At 41.5% G+C, this 26,243-nt stretch overlaps 1 protein-coding gene across 2 annotated transcripts in view; it reads right to left on the bottom strand.

The window, feature by feature from the left end:
• Positions 1-1,117: 1,117 nt before the first annotated feature.
• Positions 1,118-26,243, bottom strand: part of LOC126184906 (leucine-rich repeat protein 1-like) — a 128,706-nt gene continuing 103,580 nt past the window's right edge. For both annotated transcript variants that reach the window (XM_049927558.1, XM_049927560.1), the window contains exon 6: positions 1,118-1,555. In XM_049927558.1, the coding sequence (XP_049783515.1) occupies positions 1,264-1,555 (292 nt within the window). In that variant the 3' untranslated portion in view covers positions 1,118-1,263. The remainder of the gene's footprint in view (positions 1,556-26,243) is intronic.

Here is a 26,243-nt window from a genome sequence, read left to right as displayed (position 1 = left end):
GTTTCAGTCACTCTGTTCATTTCCCTTTGATGTAAGCAGAGGAACTTGAAAATAGTGTGCAGGTTGCTAAGATGCTGTTGGGCTGAACAGTCAGAGCTTTTGGAAGGCCCATAACTGCTGTACTCCATAGAATCCATGCCTCAACACTCTACTACTTAGAACTAACCAGCATTTCTAGGTGCCACCTTAAGACCAGCTACTTCATGTTTGAAATACATCACTCAATATCAACAGTTTCAAAAAAGTTGACTCACTATTTAAATTAGTGCAAGAAATATGCAAAATGAGTACTGATAATTTAAATTCTGTGATACATTAGTGAGAATTCTATTTTAATATGTATCTTGCAGTGGCGCCAACTCGGAGTCTTGAACGAAAAGCCATGTCTGTCTGAAGTTACATTATAGAAAGCTACAAGAATAAAGTATGGTAGCCTTTCATAACAATCTCATAAACAACTTTTTAAAGGTTTATTTAGCTTCAGAATATACAGGGTGCACACAAACAGTCTGAAAAGCTCATTACAGAAAGCCACAAGAATAATGTGTGGTAGCCTTTCATAACATCTCATAAACAACTTTTTAAAGGTTTATTTAGCTTCAGAATATACAGGGTGCTCACGAACAGTCTGAAAAGCTTGCAAGTGTGTTGCAGGAGGTATTGTGCTGTGAAATAATTGTTAAGAACCAAACTGATACATTGCCCTATTTCTGAGTTACTTAGCCATAAATTTCACCAATCAAGTCATTGCACTTACAAACTCAAGCAGCCTGCCAGAGGTAGTGTTGCCAAACCTGATCTTTGTTCAATTTCCTCAAACGGAATAAATGTAGCTTTCACTCACCTAGCTTAAATTTATCACTTTAAAAAAAGAAAAAGAAAACACTTTAACTGGTACTTAGCATTTCAACAACTTGTAACTCATGGACCCACAGAGGTCTGTGCATTATGGCACTTTAGTGCATGCAAGTGCTCCGTGTACAGTCTCTTACGAAATTAGAATAACCTATTCAACAGAATAATAATGTCCAGAATTACAACAAAAAGCAAAAAGCTGGCTAGATTAAAAAATGGCTTAATTTTTGATTATGTCTCAAAATAAATAAAATGCATAACAGACAGGGAAGCTTACTTTATTAGAAAATTGAAAGTTTCTTGTTGACAACTTATATTTGACAATCAGTTCTATGATCAACTGCATTGTATGCATATGAGACACCTTATGCTTTAAGAGGAACTATATAATCTTCATTATTTAGATTTTTACTTTTCACACTGACAATACTTTGAGTAACTCACATAACGCAGCCCTGCTTGAGAATGTTTGTTAAGTTTTGGATATGCAAGCAACATACATTTGAGCGAACAAATATAATAATGTACAGTCATACCCGGCACAGATGAAACTAAAGCTGCCACACAGAATTTCAGAGGAATACATTCAAAGAAAATAAAATATTCATCAAAACATGCTTTATGACACAGGTGGCACATTTTGAAACACTGTAAGTGTCTCTGAAGCGCTAGTGGCAATCCAAATTCTGTAAAATCCAACCTGAAACAAAACATTTTTATCAGTAAATGTTTGCTTAACAATGTCAAAAACATCCTATAATAACACAAAGATAACATAAAACCTCTCTGCCTAGTACATACAGTATGCTGGATAAGCCATTAGACATAAGTCACAGTTATTTTTGGATCACCACTTCTTATGACACAGTCTAAAACGAACTTCCAAAAGTTGATTTTATGAAGTGCATTACGGATAACAATCTAAACCACAGCTCTAGCTATATAACATGGTGATATGTACCCTCAAAGTATACAAAGATCTCTGGCAGTTGTTGCAAGCTGCAGCACGATGATAAAAGTTACTGACAGTCTCGACCATGTAAGCATAGATCATGTAACTAACAATAAAGCAATTAAGTTAAAGATGGAATGTTTCTCATCTGCACCCCAGTGTATAGGCACAGTTATGTTACTGAACTATTTACTATCATTTTAATTCATTATTACTAGTGAGTTTCTGTTATCACTTTACTACTTTTACATTTCTTTAAGAAGAGCTTACAACTGTATATGTACAACCCGAATACATAATGTGGATAAAACTTCTTACAAAATATAACTCAGTGGATTTGGTGTGGATATCAGGAAATTTTGAGTGTATCACAAGCTGCTAAATTTTCCATTCCATCGTTACAATGGGGAAAGCAATAATAATTTCTAGCTCAGATGGTGTGACAAACACTCACATGTGATGGATAAAATACACTGACTCAGTCTTATTTAGCTGTGAAGTTTGCAAGAATTGGATTTTATTGTTGTATTTTTCAAAGACTTGCTGATAATTCTGCATATGAGTGGAATATATCTTGCTAGGTAATTTACTAGAAAGACAGGTAAGCCATGTCTTACTGAAGCAGGCTGAAGCTCTGATATCATTAATTGATAAGCAAGTCGTCGTCTTCACACTTCACCTGTAGTATATTTTGAAATGATTTATCAGTAAATTGGATACGTAATTCAGTTTCTTTTTCAGATGTTACATAGTCTTCCGAGGCAGAAAGCTTATTCCTGTCCCCAACAACTGAAACATTTCAGTGGGTCTTTTCCTCACACTGCATTTACATTAGTAGGCTAATTACAACATATGAGTGAAATCAGAAAAAAATAGATGAACACTTAGCTAGTACTGAAAAAATGATCTGTTTTAGTCTTCATATACATGGTATGCCAGGAAAAGTTTTCACCAATAAAATCAATCCATAATAATTAAAGCAAATGTGAAGAAAAATGGACTTTTCTGCTATTGTCCACAGGTTCTGAAAAATACTGTTTATGTTGTGGACACTTATGTTTCCCATCTTTCAAAATTTTGTTTCTATATTGCACATAATAGCTACAACATAAGTCTCTGCTCCTTCAACTTCTGTTATCTTTGTCTGCAACAAATCATTCATTATAACTTTTGAATAATATTACACTGGCTGCTTCCACTTCAAACATAAGTTGTAAACCATGGCTACTAGGACACTGTCATCTACTCACAGTATTGCATACCTGAATTGCTTCTTTACTCCAGATTGAAATTTTCACTCTGCAGCAGAGTGTGCGCTGATATGAAACTTCCCAGCAGATTCAAACTGTGTGCCGGACTGAGACTCAAACTCAGGACCTTTGCCTTTCGCGAGCAAGTGCTCCACCGCAAAAGGCAGAAGTCTCTAGTTCGAGTTTCGGTCCGGCATGCGGTTTTAATCTGCCAGGAAGTTTCATACTTCTTTATGCACCATACCCATTTTATCAATGCTTAGTACAGCCATTGCCCCCAACTAAGTAAAAATTTCTGATGTGGCTTTAATTAAACGTAACCCCCATTTTGAAGTACCTGGTCATCATGTGGTGTAATCCATTTCTAGAGCATTAAGGAACATGTAAAACGAAGTTCTACCTTACTACATCAACATACACTTTTGGAGAGGAAAGTCTACATCCAAGCATTGTTTAACACATTGTTCTAATGTTAAGAGTGGCATTCTCTTTCTGTTATTAGATTATATTCTATGCTGTGTGCTGTACCATATCCCTTCAGCAGAGTGACATATTCTACTTAGGTGACAAATGAGCATCATGATCACTAAACCATATGATAATTTTGAGGTTAGAAAGTAAGCTGTTCATGAGTTTTTTGTCATCTGCTTGCATGTGATGGGTATGCTGATGGCTGCTGTGCATCGTCACGCTGGCATAACGACTGCAGTATTACCATGAGTTTTGGTGGTTTGTGTAACCTCCATGAACCAGCCCTCCAGTTTGAAATAGTGCAGTGCACCACCACACAAACACACATGCCGTGGCAATACTGAATGACACCACAACAGAACTGAAGATATCTAATGAACTGTCAAAATTGTCACGAATCTGATGTCTGGTATCACGCTGTACAGACAACCAGTGTTCCCTGTTACTAACTGTTGTTATACATTGGGATTCAATATAAGGAGCTGATGAAAGACGATGTATTTCATATTCATTTGTAGAAAATCGCAAACTGATTGAAGTTGATCATATTTCAGCACAAGCACAACTCCAGTGGTAACTATGTCCCTCACACTGCTCCAGAATGGTCCAAGAGGAAAATTTAACTAAGGGTGCAGTAGTTCAGAGCTTCCGGATAACAAGAAATCGGAATCTGAACACACACATACACTCCTGGAAATTGAAATAAGAACACCGTGAATTCATTGTCCCAGGAAGGGGAAACTTTATTGACACATTCCTGGGGTCAGATACATCACATGATCACACTGACAGAACCACAGGCACATAGACACAGGCAACAGAGCATGCACAATGTCGGCACTAGTACAGTGTATATCCACCTTTCGCAGCAATGCAGGTTGCTATTCTCCCATGGAGACGATCGTAGAGATGCTGAATGTAGTCCTGTGGAACGGCTTGCCATGCCATTTCCACCTGGCGCCTCAGTTGGACCAGCGTTCGTGCTGGACGTGCAGACCGCGTGAGACGACGCTTCATCCAGTCCCAAACATGCTCAATGGGGGACAGATCCGGAGATCTTGCTGGCCAGGGTAGTTGACTTACACCTTCTAGAGCACGTTGGGTGGCACGGGATACATGCGGACGTGCATTGTCCTGTTGGAACAGCAAGTTCTCTTACCGGTCTAGGAATGGTAGAACGATGGGTTCGATGACGGTTTGGATGTACCGTGCACTATTCAGTGTCCCCTCGACGATCACCAGTGGTGTACGGCCAGTGTAGGAGATCGCTCCCCACACCATGATGCCGGGTGTTGGCCCTGTGTGCCTCGGTCGTATGCAGTCCTGATTGTGGCGCTCACCTGCACGGCGCCAAACACGCATACGACTATCATTGGCACCAAGGCAGAAGCGACTCTCATCGCTGAAGACGACACGTCTCCATTCGTCCCTCCATTCACGCCTGTCGCGACACCACTGGAGGCGGGCTGCACGATGTTGGGGCGTGAGCGGAAGACGGCCTAATGGTGTGCGGGACCGTAGCCCAGCTTCATGGAGACGGTTGCGAATGGTCTTCGCCGATACCCCAGGAGCAACAGTGTCCCTAATTTGCTGGGAAGTGGGGGTGCGGTCCCCTACGGCACTGCGTAGGATCCTACGGTCTTGGCGTGCATCCGTGCGTCGCTGCGGTCCGGTCCCAGGTCGACGGGCACGTGCACCTTCCGCCGACCACTGGCGACAACATCGATGTACTGTGGAGACCTCACGCCCCACGTGTTGAGCAATTCGGCGGTACGTCCACCCGGCCTCCCGCATGCCCACTATATGCCCTCGCTCAAAGTCCGTCAACTGCACATACGGTTCACGTCCACGCTGTCGCGGCATGCTACCAGTGTTAAAGACTGCGATGGAGCTCCGTATGCCACGGCAAACTGGCTGACACTGACGGCAGCGGTGCACAAATGCTGCGCAGCTAGCGCCATTCGACGGCCAACACCGCGGTTCCTGGTGTGTCCGCGGTGCCGTGCGTGTGATCATTGCTTGTACAGCCCTCTCGCAGTGTCCGGAGCAAGTATGGTGGGTCTGACACACCGGTGTCAATGTGTTCTTTTTTCCATTTCCAGGAGTGTATTTAAAGGGGAACACAGCAGTTGCTAGATCTTGCAATGTCCTCTCAGCTTCACGCAGCACATTTGGAGCAGACATCGAATTTAGCATTGTGAACTGTGTAGTCTTCAACTCTTACTTGTAATTGACTTTTATTTTTATTACAGGGTACAGATGTTTTGAAAGATAACCTCTGTGTTTTGATTAATTCACAGAACCAATAATTTCTTTCACTAAAGCATTTATATTCTCTGCAGTAGAAGAAACCGCAGAATACTGTCTTCAGCTTCTTCACCTTTGATTAAAACTTACCATACTGCTTGAATGTTAGGGTCGTGTTCTTTTTCTGTAACAATTTGTCTTCTATATCTGCCGCCAATGAACATTTTGCATGAGGACCACAAAGACAAGATAAGAGAAATTAGGGCTCGTATGGACGTGTATAGACAACCAATTTTCTCTCAGTCCATCTGCAAGTGGAATAGGAAAGGGAATGACTAGAAATGGTACAAGGTATCCTCAACCATGCACCATCTGGTGGCTTGCGGAGTACATACGTAGATGACGATTTCCAGGGAGAGATGTGTACTGTGATTATAAATTTATTGATGATGAACGATAGATTAAAACTGAAGAAACCGCAGAAGATAAGAGTTTAAGGAAATAAGACAAGGATAAATTGAAAGAATTACTGGTTGTTTGCAGTTTCAAAGGATGTACTGCAGTATCTGTTGCCATCTGGTAAGCCGCACTTTAAAGTAAGTTTAAACCACATTTCCTACAACCGCCATTGTGGCATGAAGGCACAGCCAAGAATGCCTATGCTGCTGCCAATGACATGAAAGCATCCCCTGGAGCTCCAGCGGCAGGCCTACTTAGGTTCAAACATTGATACAGAGAGCACATTTTGTGTTTTTGTCATTTCATAATATTTACATACTTTCACAGCGGTCAGGGCTCGTCATTTATGGAATACTCATTATATTGATGGCTGACTGAATTGTAAACCTGTGTATCTCTATATATTTCAACACTCAACTCTACTTTTAGCAACTGACACTGCAACTACAGCAAACAAAGTTTTGTATCATTTTACTATTTGATATTAGATGTAGAATAAACTAATATCTGAATTCTCTGTCCACGAACAGCATCTGTTCCTCGCTCCTATATCCACTAAAGAACCACAAAGCATGCAAAGGAAGTTACAACATACTTGCAATGAGGATGGGATTAGTGGAACCAGGACCTTTGGACATCAGAGCAGGACTTCTTTTTCTTTCTACTGAATAACAACAGTATTGTTGTCACCAGTTTCTTGCAACATACAAGCACAAGTAGCCCAGCAGCAAAAAGCGTCAGAAACTTACAGAGTTTAGCTGCCACCTTCCGACAGTTTGATGGACAGAAGTAAACATGGAAAGAGTACATAACACAGCTGCAGCAACACTTTGACATCTACAAAATCACAGGTGCATCACGTCACCCATTTTTCTTTTCATGTGCTGGAATGTACATATACCATTTATTAGTGAAATTATTTCCCCTCAGTGAGCTCCAAACCCAGCCCTACAAGGTCATTATTGAAAGATTAGATGAATTTTTTGAGAGTCAAATAAGGGTTGTTGCAACATGTATAAATTTTTCTGTACACAACATCGTAGTGTCCAATTTTACAAAAAGTGGATCGTGGGATTGCAGGGCATAACTAGAGACTGCACATCCAGTTGCGTCTGTGGTGCTACTTATCAGGATGAAATGCTTCATGATGCTATTATTCAAATTCTATCAGACCAGATAAATGTACGTGAAGTTCAAGATTTAGCCAAGCAAGATTTCTGTCTGCCAGTTACTACTTCACTTGAGATGAACAACCCATGTCCCGGCCACAGCCATGGCCCCAGCACTTGAAAATCAGCACTGCGTAAACAAGGCCAGACACAAAACTACGTATGGAGTTTGCCGTGCCAGTGCAATGCAAATTCCACTGCTTCAGCTCCATGCAAAGCCAAGTCATGTGAAATTTTATGTCACCGATGATCGGAAGAATTCCTTCTTTAGGCAAGCTGAATGAAATTTTTGTCATAGCAAGGGACATACAAAACCAGACTGCTTGCAAAAGACTAGAATGCCCTCCTATGTTTCACATGGAAATAATGCAAAGAAGGAACAGATGGAAATAAATGTAATTTCATGTTCACATTCTGCACCACCACTAGCTCAAAAATCAGACAGGCAAAGATGCAGAAAACACACACATACATGTATTCAAAGTGAATACCCCACCTTTTAAACAGGCTCTCCCAATGTCACAATTCGTGAAAGTGTTCTGGTGTGTGCATGGAAATAGAGAACAGTTTTTCTCAACACAAACTGGACAATTGTATTCAGAGAACACACTGCAAACTGTGGATTACATTGCAAATTTGTAACCAGGCAGTGCCTTTTCAACTAGCTTCTGTCACTTAGCTTGACCTAGGTACATATGAAAAAATTGACCAACCCACCTTTGCGGACATCAAGTCTGCATCTCACTGCCTACAACGGCTACAGCATTTCAGTGCTTGGAACATACCACTTAACTGCAAAATACACGAACACAACTAATAAAGTATCTTTCATTGTAGTTCGCTCACGCACATGTTCAAATATTTTTTATATGGATGCGTTTGACTCTTTCAGATTAGACATATAAAACAATGTGCATGCCACTGACACAGAAGTTTCCCATGCTGCAATTCAACAACTCTGTAACAAATATCAACACATGTTCGATGATACTCTAGGGTGTCCAAAAGATTTTCACATAATGCGCAACCTACATTTTGCCATGTATGCCCTGTGCCACATGCATTATGTGACAATGTTGCTATGGAAATTCAGAGACTAGAATCTGTTAGTGTCTTAAAACCTATTTCAGCAAGTTAGTCGGCACCATCCTTAGGCATAATTCGTAAACTAAATGGGAAGATATGTCTTTGTGTGGATTTCAAACACACGGTAAATTCACAGTCAGTTACTGATTCTTACCCACTCCCACATATTAAGGAAATTTTGGATCGCCTAGCAGGAACACAGTTGTTCTCAAAAATTGACCTTGCAGATGCCTATCTTAAATTTCCATTGAACGACAAGACAAAGAAGATTTTTGTTGTGAATACTCATGTCAGCTTGTTTGAATATCAATACCTACCTTTTAGAAGAGCTTATGTGCCTGCATTGTTTCAAAAATTTCTCAAAAAGTAATGTACAAGGTGCCTTCTTGTTTTAATTACCTTGATGACATAATCATCTCCAGACAAACATAGGAACAACATCTTAAAAATTTGGAATGTCTTTTTCAAGTTCACATTGTGGTGGGTCTCAGATCTAATATGCAGAGATGTTCTTTTTTTCAACACAATGATTGTATACTTAGGATATACCATCAATGCCAATGGCACTCGTCCTTCGACAAAACATTTACATGCAATTCAGAACTTGTTATCTCCTAAGAATTTACATGAACAGCAAGCTGTTCTCGGAAAATTGACTTATTACATAACATTCATTCCTACTGCAGCACAAATGGCCGCAACTCTGAACTGCCTCAAGACACAAAAATGTTTTGTTCCACTGGACAGAAGACTGTGACCATGCTTTTCAAAGACTGAAAAATGCACTATTTTGTCAATTTATCTCATGCACTCTGATACGCTCAAACCTCTTGTGCTTGATGTAAATGCCTTGTGCCATGGCATCAGGGATCTGTATTTTCTCTCAAAGGCTTGTCACAAACAATTGTTTCTGACAATTTTCTTCAAAGGAATTTGCAAAGTATATGTTATAATTTGCATAAACTTTACAATTCGCCAAAGACATTATAATTCTATTAGAGACAGCAAACTACATTGAAGAGCAGCTTATATAATGGATAGTGCCTGAAAAAGTGATTTAAGATTAGCATAAAAAAGTGATACAAGAAGGAATGTTGTCAAATTAAAGTGGGCAAAGCTACAAGCATTACATCGTGAAACAAGACACAAAAAGTATTACAGGAATTTTGTTATTTGGGCAGTAAAATAATTTATTATAGCTGAAGTAGAAAGGATATAAAATGCCGACTGGCTATAGCAAGTAAAGAGTGTTTAAACACTTGAATTTAAATTTGAATGTTGGGATGTGTTTCCTGTGTTTGTTTTACTGAAGTGTAGCCCTGTACAGAAATGATACACTATGTGATCAAAAGTATCTGGACACTCCCAAAAACATTTGTTTTCCATATTAGGTGCATTGTGCTGCCACCTACTGCCAGGTACTCCATATTGGCAACCTCAGTAGTCATTAGACATCGTGAGAGAGCGGAATGAGGCACTCAGCAGAACTCACGGAATTCGAAAATGGTCAGGTGATTGGGTGTCATATGTCTGTATGCGAGATTTCCACACTCCTAAACATTCCTAGGTCCCCTGTTTCCAATGTGATAGTGAAGTGGAAACGTGAAGGGACATGTACAGCACAAATGCATACAGGCTGCCTAGTCTGTTGACTGACAGACGGCTGACAGATGAAGGAGGTCATAATGTGTAATAGGTAGTCATCTATCCAGAGCATCACACAGGCATTCCAAACTGCATCAGGCTCCACTCCAAGTACTGCAACAGTTAGGCGGGAGGTGAGAAAACTCGGATTTCATGGTCGAGCGGCTGCTAATAAGCCACACATCATGCCGGTAAATACCAAACGACACCACCTTGCTTGGTGTAAGGAGCGTAAACACTGAACAACTGAGCAGTGGAAAAACATCATGTAGAGTGACAAATCACGGTACACAATGTGGCAATCCAATGCCAGGGTGTGGGTATAGTGAATGCCCAGTGAACATCATCTGCCAGCGTGTGTAGTGCCAACAGTAAAATTCGGAGGTGGTTGGTTTAAAGATTAAAGGGACCAAACTGCAAAGGTCATCGGTCCCTTGTTTCATAAAAACACAGAGCACAGGGAAACCATCCACCAGTCAGGTGAAGCACTAAAATAAAAATTCCGGGGGAAGAAAAGCCCCATGGTCAATGCATGAGCATAAGTGCACCCCACACGGCCATCAACCATCGAGCCATCTGTATAGATAACCTCCGAGTCGTCGAATGCGCCTAGGAGAGCAAGGAATTGGCGGCGCAAGACTGCAGGAGGAACTGAATCTTTTGGCCATCGGGAAAGGTCCAGCCGAAGCTGCAGCCAACGAATACACCAAGGTGGTGTATGTGGGCGGACATGGAAAGCAGATGGAAGAGTCAAACACTCAAGTTCACTAAGGAGTGACCAAACACTGATCCCAATTGCGTGGCCTGATCGCGGCCGCCAGTGTGGGGTATGGACTGCCGCATCGGCAAAAAGGAGACGGTAGTTAGGGTGATGGGGAGAACAACGGACGTGGGCAGCATAGTTGGCTAACAATTGTTGACGCTGAATATGAAGCGGAGGAACCCCAGCCTCAGCAAAAAGGCTATTAACAGGGCTGGTGCGGAATGCTCCTGTCGCCTGTCGAACCCCACAGTGGTGAACGGGGTCCAACAGTTGCAACGCCGAGGGCGACGCTGAGCCATACGCTACACTCCCATAATCAAGCCAGGACAGCACAAGGGCTTTGTAGAGCTGCAGCAGCGTATTACGATCTGCACCCCAACTTGTGTTGCTGAGGCAGCGAAGGGCATTCAGATGCTGCCAGCACTGACGCTTGAGTTGACGAATATGTGGAAGCCAAGTAAGCCGGGCATCAAACAGCAATCCCAGAAAATGGTAAGTGTCAACAACCCTGAGCATGGCATCCTGAAGATAGAGCTCAGGGTGGGGATGGACAGTTCGACGCCGACAAAAGTGCATAACACAAGTCTTCGCAGGAGAAAACTGAAACCCATGGGCTAGGGCCCACGCCTACGCCTTGTGTATGGCTCCCTGCAACCTACGTTCTGCAACACTAATGGTGGAAAAGCTGAAAAAGATGCAGAAATTGTCAGCATATAACGTGGGTGAGACAGACGACCCTAGTGCTGCTGCAAGGCCATTAATAGCCACAATGAAAAGGGGCACGCTCAATACAGAGCCCTGTGGAACACCGTTCTCCTGGATATGAAGCGAACTATGGGATGTGCCAATTAAAACGCGGAATGTCCGAAGAGATAAAAAATTCTGAATAAAAATGGGGAGAGATCCCCGGAGACCCCACCTGTGCAACGTGGCGAGAATATGGTGCCGCCACGTCGTGTCATATGCTCTGGACAGGTCGAAAAAGACGGAGACGAGGTGTTGGCGCCTGGAAAAAGCAGTGTGGATTGCAGACTCAAGAAAGACCAAAGCATCGGCGGTGGAACAGCCCTGACGGAAGCCGCTCTGGCACGGAGCCAGAAGACCCCGAGACTCGAGCAGCCAACACAGCCGTCGACTCACCATGCATTCCAGTAGCTTGCACAGAGTATTTGTCAAGCTGATGGGCTGATAGCTATCCACATTAAGCGGGTCCTTACCAGGCTTCAGCACCGGAATGACTGTACTCTCCCGCCACTGGGACGGAAAGACACCATCACCCCATATGCGGTTGAAGATGGCAAGAACACACCGCTGACAGTCAGGGGACAGGTGTTTGATCATCTGATTGTGGATGCCATCTGGCCCAGAGGCTGTATCGGGGCACCGTGCCAGGGCGCTTTGGAGTTCCCACAAACTAAATGGGGTGTTATACGCCTCAGGGTGGCGAGAAGCAAAAGAAAGCCATTTGCATTCCACCTGGCGTTTTAGCGCGCGGAACGCGGGCGGGTAATTCCCCGACGCAGAGGCCCGAACATAGTGCTGGGCGAAATGCTCGGCGATTGCATCGGCATCGGTGGATACCGGCCCGTTGATGGTAAGCCCTGCGACACCTGTAGAGTGCTGCAATCCAAAGATGCGCCGAATCTTCAACCACACCTGGGAGGGTGAAGTACGGGAACCAATGGTGGAAACGTACCTCTCCCAGCACTCCTGTTTCCACCTTTTGATGAGCGGCCGTGCCTCAGCACGGAGACGTTTGAAAAAAATTAGGTTCTCCTCAACAGTGGCAGCAGAGGAGAACGTTTCCCAGTTTGCCTTGCTAAATGCCCATCGAGGCAAGTGTTCATGGGAGCGACGCTGAGGTAGTGAAAGGAAGATGGGAAAATGGTCACTACCACACAAGTCGTCATGGACTCTCCAGTGGACCGATGGTACAAGCCCTGGGTTGCACAATGACAGATCTATGGCCAAGAATGTGCCATGCGCCACACTGAAATGTGTTGCGGCGCCAGTGTTTAAGAGGCAGAGGTCGAGTTGGGAGATGAGATTCTCGACATCTCTGCCTCGGCCAGTAATCTTCGTTCCACCCCACAGGGGATTGTGGGCGTTAAAATCCCCCAGGAGAAGAAAAGGCGTGGGAAGTTGGGTGACAAGTGCTGCCAATTCGGTCAGGGAGACTGTACCACCTGGAGGGAGGGAGATGCTGCAGACGGTTATGTCCTGGGTAGTTCTTACGCGGACAGCCACAGCTTCCAATGATGTTTGAAGAGGCACAGGAGCACTATATACAGAGGTAAGGACATACACGCAGGCTGCACCTGACACACAATTGTAAGTGCTACGGTTGCAGTAATAACCCCTGTATCCACGAAGGACAGGGGTCCGCATCGCCGGGAACCAGGTTTCCTGGAGGGCAATGCATAAAGCAGGTGTCATGCTTAGAAGCTGACGTAGCTCAGGTAGATGGCTAAAATAACCGCCACAGTTCCACTGGAGGATGGTATTTTCCATGTCTGTGAAAGGCGTGACGAGACTGGGAAGGCAGATTACGCCACTGGGTCACCTGCTGCCTCCAATGGAGCACCCGTGCAAATGCTATCCATCGAGTCCAAGGGACCGGCGAGAGCGAGGTCCTCAGCGGACGCCAGAAGCTCCACCTCGTCCTCAGACACAGAGCTTGTAGGAGGCGGTGGGACGGGTGCCACCGCAATATCGTTGGTCTTGGGGACTTTCTTCTTTTTCTGCTTGTCGTGCCGTGCCTTCGGTGATTCAGGCTTCATGGGCTTCACTGGGTCAGTCTCAGGGGCAGACGATGACCGGGAGGCCCTACGACCAGGGACGGGTGGTTGTTTCAGCCACTTTCGTGTGTTCACTTTTCCACTGGTCGGAACTTGCGAAGGGAGGTCCCCAAGGGATCCCTTCCTGGTGAGAGTATCTGAAGAAGTCTTACGCTTCTCCGGCTGGGAAGGGGGAGCTGATGTCCCCGATGGTTGGGAGGGTGTTGCTCCTGAAGAAGATGGAGCAGGAGCAACAGGGTGTGAAGTGCCCCCCACAATAGAGGGGGCTGTTGGATTCTGACCAATCATAGAACCAACCGTACGGGACGACACAGGAGATGGAAGAACTGTCGTTGCAGCAGCGGCGTATGTTGACGTCATTGGCACAGGATGGAGCGTCTCATATTTCCGCCTAGCCTCAGAGTAGGTCAGGCAGTCCAGGGTCTTATATTCCATTATCTTGCTTTCTTTCTGGTATATCCTACAGTCCGCCGAGCAAGGGGAATGGTGTTCTCCGCAGTTAACACAGATAGGAGGCGGGGCACATGGAGTATCGGGATGCGAAGGACGTCCACAATCTCTACACGTGATGCTGGAAGTACAGCGGGATGACATGTGTCCGAACTTCCAGCATTTAAAACACCGCATCGGAGGAGGGATATATGGTTTCATGTCACAATGGTAAACCATCACCTTGACCTTTACGGTTAAGACATCACCCTCAAAGGCCAAGATGAAGGCACCGGTGGCCACCTGATTATCCCTCGGACCCCGATGGACGCGCCGGACGAAGTGAACACCTCGTCGTTCTAGGTTGGCGCGTAGTTCATCGTCGGACTGTAGAAGAAGATCCCTGTAGAAGATAATACCCTGGACCATGTTTAAACTTTTATGGGGAGTGATGGTGACAGAAACATCCCCCAACTTGTCGCAAGTGAGCAACCTCCGTGACTGGGCAGAGGATGCTGTTTCGATGAGAACTGACCCAGAGCGCATTTTGGACAAGCCCTCCACCTCCCCGAACTTGTTCTCTAAATGCTCCACAAAAAACTGAGGCTTGGTTGGCATAAAAGATTCACCATCAACCCGCGTACAGACAAGGTACCGGGGTGAATAATCTCCACTGCTGTCTTTTGCCATGCGTTCCTCCCATGGAGTTGCCAGGGAGGGAAATGATCTCGGATCATATTTCTGCCCGTTGAGGTTAGACCTCGATCGCTTAGAGACTGCTGGTGGAGGCCCACCAGCGAGAGATGATGTACCACGCTTCATTGCGGGTCATCCGCCCTGATGCCACCCACTCTGACCAGGGGCTCTCCCCACGGGCACCACCCAGCCGCAGCAAAGACCACCTGGCTGGATGGCCTTTGCTGGGAGTCCCGATGCCCCAGAGGGATAGGCATCTACTCCTCAGCACACATGGGGAGGTCTCAGCTCAGGCATCAGCAGTGCGATCCCTGTGTAGTCAGGGGGCTACCACCAAGAGGGTACGTGACAACCCCACCACAACGGACTGGCTACCGTGCTGGATGTCGGGTGTCGAAATATCCATGTACATCATGAGGGCAAAGATGGAAGTGCACAATGGAGGGAATGTATGCTATCCGGAACACACTTCAGCAGACGTGGCCGGAAGCTCGATGTACATCCAACTCCATGACAATACTGGGTGTGCCAGATCTTAGGGCAAGATGGATGTAAGATGCACCACGTAAGGCGTCCTTCCCCAAATGGCACGCACTAACGGAAAATTTTGAAATGTAGTGGTCAAACCCCTTAGGGGACCATCATAGTAAAGGCCGAAACAGTTTAGACTCCTTTTAGTCGCCTCTTACGACAGGCAGGAATACCGCGGGCCTATTCTTACCCCAGAACCCGCAGGGGGGTTCGGAGGTGGTGGTGTTACGGTGTGGCCGTGTTTTTCATGGAGGGGGCTTGCATCCCTTATTGTTTTGCATGGCATTACCACAGCACAAGCTTACATTGATGTTTTAAGCACCCGTCTTGCTTCCCACTGTTGAAGAGCAATTTGGGGATGCTGATTGCATCTCTCAACATGATCGAGCACCTATTCATAATGCATGGCCTGTGGCAGAATGGTTACACTTTAGTAACATCTCTGTAATGGACTGGCCTGCATAGTGTCCTGACCTGACTCCTACAGAACACCTTTGGGATGTTTTGGAACACCAACTTCGTGCCAGGCCTCACCGACCAACACTGATACCTCTCCTCAGTGCCGCACTCCATGCAGAATGGTCTGCCATTCCCCAAGAAACCTTCCAGCACCTGATTGAACGTATGCCAGCGAGAGTGGAAGCCGCCATCAAGGCTAAGGGTTGGCCAACACCATATTGAATTCCAGCATTACCGATGGAGGGCACATGAATTTGTAAGTCATTTTCAGCCAGGTGTCCAGCTACATTTGATCACATAGTGTATCTGGACAATAAGCAGCACAGACAAGAAGAGAAGATTTCAAAGTGTAGTGCCCGAGACGAATCCCTAATATTAGATTGGTAGATCAGATAACAAATGAAGAGGTACGGAAGAGAAAAAAAAATATTTGTGGTACATTATGATTACCAGACAGAACTGGTTTTAAAGAACATGCCCTGAAGCACCACAAAAAGTATAATTTTGTTATGCAGGAAAGTGTGTGGGGTAAAAATTGCTGAGGGAAATGAAGACTGGACTGCAGCAAGCAGGTTCAAAAGATATTGGTTGAAGTAGTTATGCAACATTACGAGACTTGCAAAGTACAGACTAACATGGAAAGGCACATCGGATTTATGTTCAGACTGAAGATAATAATATAGTACTACTACTAATATTACTACTACAACTTCAACTATCTCTAGGTACTTTTTTAACTAACTGTTTTTCTGATCCATTTTTAGACGAGGCCTGTTCACCCATTGTTTGTATGAGCTGAGCAAATGGCCAGCTCGCAGCAACACATGATGGGTAAGGAGCAGTGAGGGGAGCAGCAGTGGAACATCATACCGTCTAAAGATTCTACAGCAGATTGTAATTTAACACTATGATGAAGTCAAGAACATGGGGCAACTAATTACGGAACATAATGTTTCTTACAACTGATGCAGATCTATGATGACTGCTGTTTTAGAGCAAAATTAAACTGACAGGTTTGTATTTCATAATCATTTTATTTAAATTTTAAAAATAAAAATATTACATATTTTCTTTTACCCTAAAGCATCAATATCTGGTATCACTTTTTGAGCATTCCTAATCAGAAGACAAGGTTTTAAGGGGAGCCAGAATGATCCATCTCCTCCGTGTTAATTTTAGCAAATAGAAGGAACATTTTTTTTTAACCATTAAACATATTGCTCTGAAATTTGGACTACATGTTCAGTGAATATTTCTCTACAAAGTTATAATGCCATGTTACGAAATATTTATTGGTTTCTGTTTTACAATTTTTTTAAACAGATGCTTATTTTTTCTCTCTAAAATTTTGCACTTTTTCTTCTATAACTCTTAAATTATACAATATTTTTTTACAATTTGTTATAAAAATGAAGCTAATCAATATTGTGTATAAATTTCATTGATATGCTGTTAGCAGGTTTTGAGAAAATGTTCCCCAAAGATGAAAATGTTAAAGTTACGGCAAATGGCATCCCATATGATGGATTATCAGCATTCTCTTCTTTTTACAGTGTTAGTTTCCTTTTCACTGGTCTTTTCTTCCCTTTTGCTGCATGTTGTAGGCTTTTGTCTCTTCTTCCTGCACCTCTTAGTCTTTCTTCATCAGTTAGAATTCACTTAGAAGGGTGAAACTTTATTTGTTTTATTCAGAAAACTCCAAATAATTTTATAATGAAAAAAAAAAAAAAAAAAAAAAAAAAAAAAAAAAAATCGTTCTGGCTCCCCTTAAATTTACGTATGTTAGTGAACTTCTTTCGGTAGATTTTGTTCTCTTCATAGCAGAAAACAATCTTCTCTGATAAGTATGTTGATTCAAACATCCATATAACTGTAGCTGCAGTCTTGTAAATTTGTGGAATTTTGTCTTGAGGAAATTTTTTTATGAAAGTCTGCAAGATTAATTTTATTATTAAATTTGTCGTGTCACATTGTAGGTCTGTAAGTTCTACCTGCAGCTCAGTTTCCACAGGCCTATGTCAATTGAAAAACAAAATGAAAAGACATTAAACTTTTCGTTTAACTTCTCAAATTCTGGAAACAGACGTAAATTTCGTGGAGAAGATCGCTGAGTATATTGGGATGCTGTTCAAAATACCTGTCTCCTTCTATAGTTACAGATGACGACTTGTAAAAATGAGCATGTTCCCATTTCCTAGCCGTCTATTCCACAATCAGAGTTTCATCTTAAAGCCCTAAATACAGTCATACATCTCTGAAATTAACAAGTCTATGCCAAGTAGTGATAAATTCGAAACATTCATATGGTATGTAATGTCACTGAGGAAGGTCACACCTACTGTCCACCGTTTGTTTTTCAATTCAGCAACAGGTTGCCACTCATGTCCATAAATATATCTATTTCACTCCTAAATTCAAAAATTCTTAAGGACTTTACATCGACTCAGCCAACGTATTTCACTGTGAAATGATGCATCACCATAAGTGCTTCCCATGTCTTCCAGAAAGACTTTGAACTGGCGATGTTTCAGAGCATGAGTGCAGATGAAATTTGTTGTACAAGTCATGCTCTTCACTTCCCTCATGTTCACATTTCTAGCACGTAAGTTCTCTTGATGGAGAATGCAATGTATTGGAAAAATCTCATGTGGACGGGCAACGATTTCAGCATCTCTCATAAAGAGGCCACGGAACATATTTCGGCCAACCATAACCACTGCACCGCACATAGTCATAGAAGTGAGTTTCTTCTATTGCAAACCCATATTTGCAACACTCCCTCACACCAAAGAGAGAATACCTGCCCTCGTTGCAATGTGTTTCATCAGAGCCAAGTCCAGATAATCTTCTCTAGTGATGACACTACACTGCCAATTGAGCAGTCTGAAACGTATATGCATTTATCCAATGCCAATGAAAAAGCAATTTTATTTTATTTTTTTTATGTTAGAAATTGAAAACGCATGAAGTCAAGATTAATTATGAGTTTCGGCTAACAATCTAGCCATCTTCACATCTAACATGCAAAACAGATTTTTTCCTCCTGTTAGCAACACATAACAGCTTACAGAACTGTGCATAACATTGCCACAGGGTTCAATAGTACACACACCAATTAATTACAAAATACATCGATAAAAGATTCTTGACTAATGGATACTGTTACGGCTTCAGCCGTCAGTCAAATCGTTCTTACAATAACTATACAATTAGAAACAGCTTTCCATCGTTCATGGCCAGTGTAGTTGAATGATGGTCATAAAACCGAAAATATACATCAATATAGAGAAGATGCAGTGAAAATAAAACAATATTTGCATAAAAAACTATCCACTAAAATGACAATATGTAAAAGATATCATCTTACCAAAGGTGTTATGTTGTTACAACTTTGCAGCTGACACAATCAGTATTTACATCATTTTGTAAGAGAGATCATCATACATGTGTTGCTGTAGTGTGGTACATGTGAATAGTGTGGCAGCTGATGTCCATTACAGCATACAGGAGACACAACATTCGACATATACATAGTGTACATATGTGTTGCAGGTACTGTGGGGAAATGGGGACTGACAGTCTCTAGGTTTTGAAACATTTCTTGAGACGAAGACTGCTATGTTGGTTATATAACTTACATAAAATTACATGCCTATTAACAATTTAAGGAACAAGATGCAAATTTAATGAAAATTAAATAGTTGACATCAGTACAGTACAGCTCGTCTTACTGTTACACCAACAGAAGTTTTACGATAATCACTAGCATGATAGGAATCTGCTGACTTCATATAAAACAAGCTATTTAATTTTACATAATACTTTAGCATTTTGATACTATTTTTACTTTTAATACATTTCTCCACAAAGAAAGAAATTATAAGGAACATGGTCAACTTTTTAACACTGTGAGCCACAATTGAGGTGAAACTAAGGATAGACAATTTTTCTGTAATTGTGATGGTACTATAATAACAAAAGATTATACAGTCATTAAACTGAAAAGGAGGTAATATCTGTGACAATGAACACCATGAAAGAACAGTATTTTTTAAAACTTGTTATGCTGTATGTCTTAATAATGAACGTGGTTTAAGGAGCTTCACTCATTTGCAACAGTATGAATCATAACGGAAGTCGAAATGACATCTGACAATTTTTATGCCTTAGCTGTGGTACTAGATAACAACAACAGATTCAGTTTATTAAAATGAAAAAATACAAAATGTCTGACAATGTAAGTAATATACAGAGATTATAAAAAAATAATAACTGCATACAGGTCTGTGGCTGCATGCTTATCAAGTGTATACATCAAAGTGCAATACTTAGGTTCCTTGAATTTATTGTAATCTTATATATTCTATGTACCACTGCTCAACATCCATCAACAGAAATATATGTATTTGTAACTAATTTTGTACCATAATCTACAACACGGTTGCCATTGCCACTCTTATGAGAAAAACTTTACATTATCAGACTTTATACAAATTCTCAAGTGCATCGGTGACTATTAGTCACAGCAGTTGTCCACATGTAGGTGGTTGCATTGTCCAAAGCCTAAATTCAAATCGATAGAAGGTGGAAGCCACTGCAACTTAATTGTTTTCCTCAGACAAGACCTAATAACGATATTTATATATCTCTGTATTAGATTTGCAGTACATACATGGGAATGAATATTTTCTTGTGCAGTATATACATGGAATTGAATGTTTTTAATATTCAAAGGCTAGTTGTCAGTATTCAGATACCTTGACTATTGGCAACCACTGAACCATAATTCATTCTGCAGTTACATTGCTAGTGCACTTACTTACATCTCTGAACTTCTGTAGACATGTAAAGCTTATAAATATGTACGGTAGATTACTAGCAACTAGCACTCGTAAAGACTAAATCAATTATCATTTATCATCACAGTAGTGAAGTTGCCCGGGATCTAGGTTATACCAGGATGTACTCTCTGAACTTCCATAGGTATATGCAGCTTATAAATATGTCATACATAGTACCAGCAACTGGTGCTCACAAAGATCGAATCACTTATCATTCAAGGTCAAAGTAGAAAAATTGTCCGAGGCATGGATTATAACACGACATAATAGGAGAAACAACACAACTGAACCATTCCCCAGGATGACATATAATATTATAAATCTGTATTAAGGCACGAGAGTAATTATCAAAATATGAACCGTAACTGTCATATTGAGTGGTGTCCTTCAAAAAACCTAATATCATAATAGCCTTCAGAACTGATAATACCCTGAAATTGTGTCATCGGCATCAAATACGTCCAGAAAGAATTAACGAAAACTCAGGAATTTAGCATCTTAATTGTGGAAATTGCAAGCAGGTATACATAGACCAAACAGGCAGCACATTTAGAATAAGATTCTACGAACGTATGTATAAGAATAATATTCAGCCTCTGGTACCCATTTGAAAACAATGCACCACACTGTTCATGACATAAACAAAAATGAAGATTTTGCATAATGCCTCAAAAGACATAAAAATTGATTTTTTAGAGGACAGAGAGATTTGCAGTCATGGTGAAGGTATACCAGATCGGATACTGATCAATAAATTAGAGTTCAATCATAACTTTATAAGTATTTTGATGAGTTTCTGTGACTCAATACAGTCTCATATTATTCTGTATCATTATAATGTATCATTATTCTCTGATCTATCATGTATATACAACCTAGACCTCACGTAACTTTAGAACCAAGACTGTGAGTGACAATTTCATTTGATCATAATAATACTACATGATATTAGTACAGTAATGTATTCATATGTATAATGTGCCTTTGAAATATTTCATAGTATTTCAGATAGAAATGGTACCACATTGCTGTCTAGTCGTATACCTGCTATATCCTAGAACTTGGCCAACTTCACGCTTTTTAGATGCCAAATGACGATCTGAGTTGTTCTAGCTGAATGCTAGATGCTGATAATACAACCATGGATTTATACATCTTACATACCGGAGTACAACCAAGGACGTATACATCTTACACACCAGAGAAGACTCGAACACAAATAACAAAAGAACAACAAATCAATACTATGTTGCTTTAATTAATACAGACCAACACCAAGACATCAAGTGACTTTCACATGTAGCCTTCAACTTCTATTATGTCCCTTTTCTAATACATATATATTACGTAAACTGTGGGCATACAGGAACATTATGTTTTTACTTGGTTTCAGATAAACTAATCACATTGGTTTGTATCTCACACATGCTACAGCCTAGACATAGGACACCACCACGCAATAAGCTGATGATTACTCTCTTGCCTTAATACAGATTTACAATATTGTAAGTCATTCGGGAGAATGGTTCAGTCATACTGACACTCCTATAATGCTCTGTTGTAACCTAGGCTTTGGGTAACTTTTCTATTTTGGCCTTGAATGATAACCGATTCGATCTTTGTGAGCACTAGTTGCTGTTAGTATGTATTACAGATGTATCATATTATATCCTGTCCTGGAGAAATGTATTGTTTTTCATATTACATACTATTACAACCTACACTTCAGGCAACTTCACTAATTTTGCTTTGGATGATAATTGATGTGATGTTTACAAGAGGTGGTTGCTGGTAGTAGGTATTACATATTTATACACTACCTATACCTACGGAAGTTCAGAGAGTACATCTTGGTGTAACCTAGATCCTGGGAAATTTTATTACTTTGGCCATAAATGATAACCGATTCAATATTGATGAGTGATAGTTGCTAGTAGTCGATATTACATACTAATAAGCTTTACATGCCTATGGAAGTTCAGAGAAGTAAATAAGCCTACTAGCAATGTAATTATACAATGAATTACGGTTCAATGGTTGCCAATAGCCACAGTATCAGTATAATCATGCCAAGCCCTTCAATATTAAAAATATTCAATCCCATATATTTTCAGCATGTACAATACACAGATACATAAATATTATTTTATGCCTTCTCTTAGGAAGATAATTACATTGCAATAGCTTTCACCTTCTACCAATTTGAACACAGGCCTTGGGCAATGCTACCACCTACATGTGGACGACTACTACTACTACTACTACTACTACTACTACTTCTAAATATCACTGACGCATTTGAGGAATTGTACAAAGCCCAATTTTGCAAGGTTTTTCTCGTAAGAGTGGGAATGCCAGCTGTATGATACAGTATGGTACAAAGTTAGTTACAAATACATACAGTGGTGTGACAAAAGTCATCGGACATCAATAAGCACATATACAGATGGCAGTAGTAGTATTGTGTACCCAAGGTATAAAGGGCAGTGCATTGGCAGTGCTGTCATTTGTATTCAAGTGATTCCTGTGAAAAGTTTTCTGATGGGATTATGGCTGCATGATGGGAATTAACAGACTTTGAAAGTGGAATGGTAATTGGAGTTAGACATATGGGACATTCCATTTTGGAAATCATTAGAGAATTCAATATTTCGAGGTCCACAATGTCAAGTGTGTGCCCAGAGTACAAATTTTCAGGCATTACCTCTCACCACAGATAGCGCAGTGGTTGACGGCCTTCACTTAATGACAGAAAGCAGCGGCGTTTGCGAGGAGCTGTCAGTGCTGACAGACAAACAACACTGTGAAATAACCGCAGAAATCAATGTGGTACATACAGAGAAATTATCTGCTGGGACAGAGGGACAAAATTTACCATTAATGAGCTATGGCAGCAGACGACCAAAGCAAGTGCCTTTGCTAACTGTACAACATAGCCTGCAGCACCTCTCCTGGGCTCAAGACCATACTGATTGGACCCTAGACCACTGGAAAACTGGGGCCTCGTCACATGAGTCCCAATTTCAGTTGGTAGAAGTTGATGGTAGGTTCGAGTGTGATGCAGACCCAACGAAGCCACGGACCTGAATTGTCAACAATGCACTGTGCAAGCTGACGATGGCTCCATAATGGTGTCTGCTGTGTTTATATGGACTTGACTGCATCCTCTGCCTCAACTGAACCAATAATTGACTGTAAGCAGTTATGTTCAGCTACTTGGAGACCATCTGCAGCCATTCATGGGCTTCACGTACCCAAACAATGATGGAATTTCTATGGATGACAATGTGTCATGTCACCACGCCACTATTGTCATGAGTAGTTTGAAGAAAATTCTCAACAATTCAAACGAATGATTTGGCTACCCAGATCATCCGAAATGAATCTGATTGAACATTTATGGGTCAGAATAAAGAGGTCAGTTTGTGTACAAAATCCTGCACCAGCAACACTTTCGCCATTATGGCCAGCTATAGGGGCAGAATGGGTCAATATTTTTGCAGGGGATTTCTAACGACTTGTTGAGCAAATGCCAGTACACTGGGCAAGAGCAAATTGTCTATCATTAGGTTCACCTCAATTGTGGCTCACAGTATTGCACATTAGCAATGTTCCTTATAATTTCTCTCTTTGTGGATACATGTATTAAAAATAAAAATATTTTGAGACAGGGGCTAATGCCAGCAATCCATTGTAAAGTATTACATCAAAGTCCCACTATTCACATGTAGCATGTCACAGCAACATATACATGATCTCTTACAAAATGATGTAAATACTGATTGTGTCAGCTACTGAGTTGGTAACTACATAATGCCTTTGGTAAGACAATATCTTTTACACATATTCATTTTAGTGGATAGTTCTTTATAGAAATATTGATTTATTTTCACCGCCTATTCTCTATATTAATGTACATTTTCAGTATTATGACCATCTTTTAATTACACTGGCCATGAATTATGAAAAGCTGTTTTTAATTTACCTTGTGTGGTTGTAATCATTTTGAGAGAGATCTGACGATGTGTGAAGCTGTAATGGCACCAACACTAATCAAGAATGTTTTGTGGGTGTATTTTGTAATTAATTGGTGTGTATACTACTGAACCCTGTGGCAATGTTATGCACAGTTCTGTAAGCTGTTTTGTGTTGCTAAAACGAGAAAAAATATGTTCTACATTTTAGATCTGAAAGTTGCTAGATTGTTAGCCAAAACTAGTAATTAATCCAATTAAAGGAGATTAGATGTGTGATCCTGATTTCATGGGTTTTCAAACCCCAACATAAATAAAAAATTTACAGCAGATCATGTATCTCCTGGTTGACAATGTCAATAAACTTGATAATGATATATTTTTTAAGAACCGTTACCTTTTCTACCACGTTATTAGCTATTTCTTCAGTTCTGTGTGGAATGATTCAATGACAAAAACTAACCACCTGAAACTCTTCATGTCTCCCAGGAGCTATATGCTCAGCTGCAGACACAAAACATGTCTACTCTGCTTCAGCGGAACTGCAATTGCTTTGTGGATCTGAAAAGCTATATGGTAACTTGCTCGAACTGCAGGTGCATTTTTTGAGTGTTCCTTCTGAGAACAAAAATGTATTGTCATAGTGAAACCATTGAGTAAAATTATTCAGTCATTTAATTCTCTGCTTGTATATGATGAATACTTACTTCCGTCACATCTCATAACAGAGCTTTCTTTAATTTTTGCACCTCTGTTTCTTGCTCTTCACCTTCTGTGTGTGGTATTGTAATGCCTTTATAAACTGAATATTTTTGTTGTGTACAGAGCTTTGAACAGGATGTACAGGGCTATTACAAATGATTGAAGCGATTTCATAAATTCACTGTAGCTCCATTCATTGACATATGGTCACGACACACTACAGATACGTAGAAAAACTCAAAGTTTTGTTCGGCTGAAGCCGCACTTCAGGTTTCTGCCGCCAGAGCGCTCGAGAGCGCAGTGAGACAAAATGGCGACAGGAGCCAAGAAAGCGTATGTCGTGCTTGAAATGCACTCGCATCAGTCAGTCATAACAGTGCAACGACACTTCAGGACGAAGTTCAACAAAGATCCACCAACTGCTAACTCCATTCGGCGATGGTATGCACAGTTTAAAGCTTCTGGATGCCTCCGTAAGGGGAAATCAGCGGGTCGGCTGCAGTGAGCGAAGAAACGGTTGAACGCGTGCGGGCAAGTTTCACGCGTAGCCCGCGGAAGTCGACAAATAAAGCAAGCAGGGAGCTAAACGTACCACAGCCGACGGTTTGGAAAATCTTACGGAAAAGGCTAAAGCAGAAGCATTACCGTTTACAATTGCTACAAGCCCTGACACCCGATGACAAAGTCAAACGCTTTGAATTTTCGGCGCGGTTGCAACAGCTCATGGAAGAGGATGCGTTCAGTGCGAAACTTGTTTTCAGTGATGAAGCAACATTTTTTCTTAATGGTGAAGTGAACAGACACAATGTGCGAATCTGGGCGCTAGAGAATCCTCACGCATTCGTGCAGCAAATTCGCAATTCACCAAAAATTAACGTGTTTTGTGCAATCTCACAGTTTAAAGTTTACGACCCCTT

Source organism: Schistocerca cancellata, chromosome 4 (genome assembly GCF_023864275.1).
Source record: "Schistocerca cancellata isolate TAMUIC-IGC-003103 chromosome 4, iqSchCanc2.1, whole genome shotgun sequence".
NCBI lineage: Eukaryota > Metazoa > Arthropoda > Insecta > Orthoptera > Acrididae > Schistocerca > Schistocerca cancellata.
Note: the sequence above shows the minus strand (reverse complement) of the source record. Positions and strands in the feature narration are given on the sequence as shown.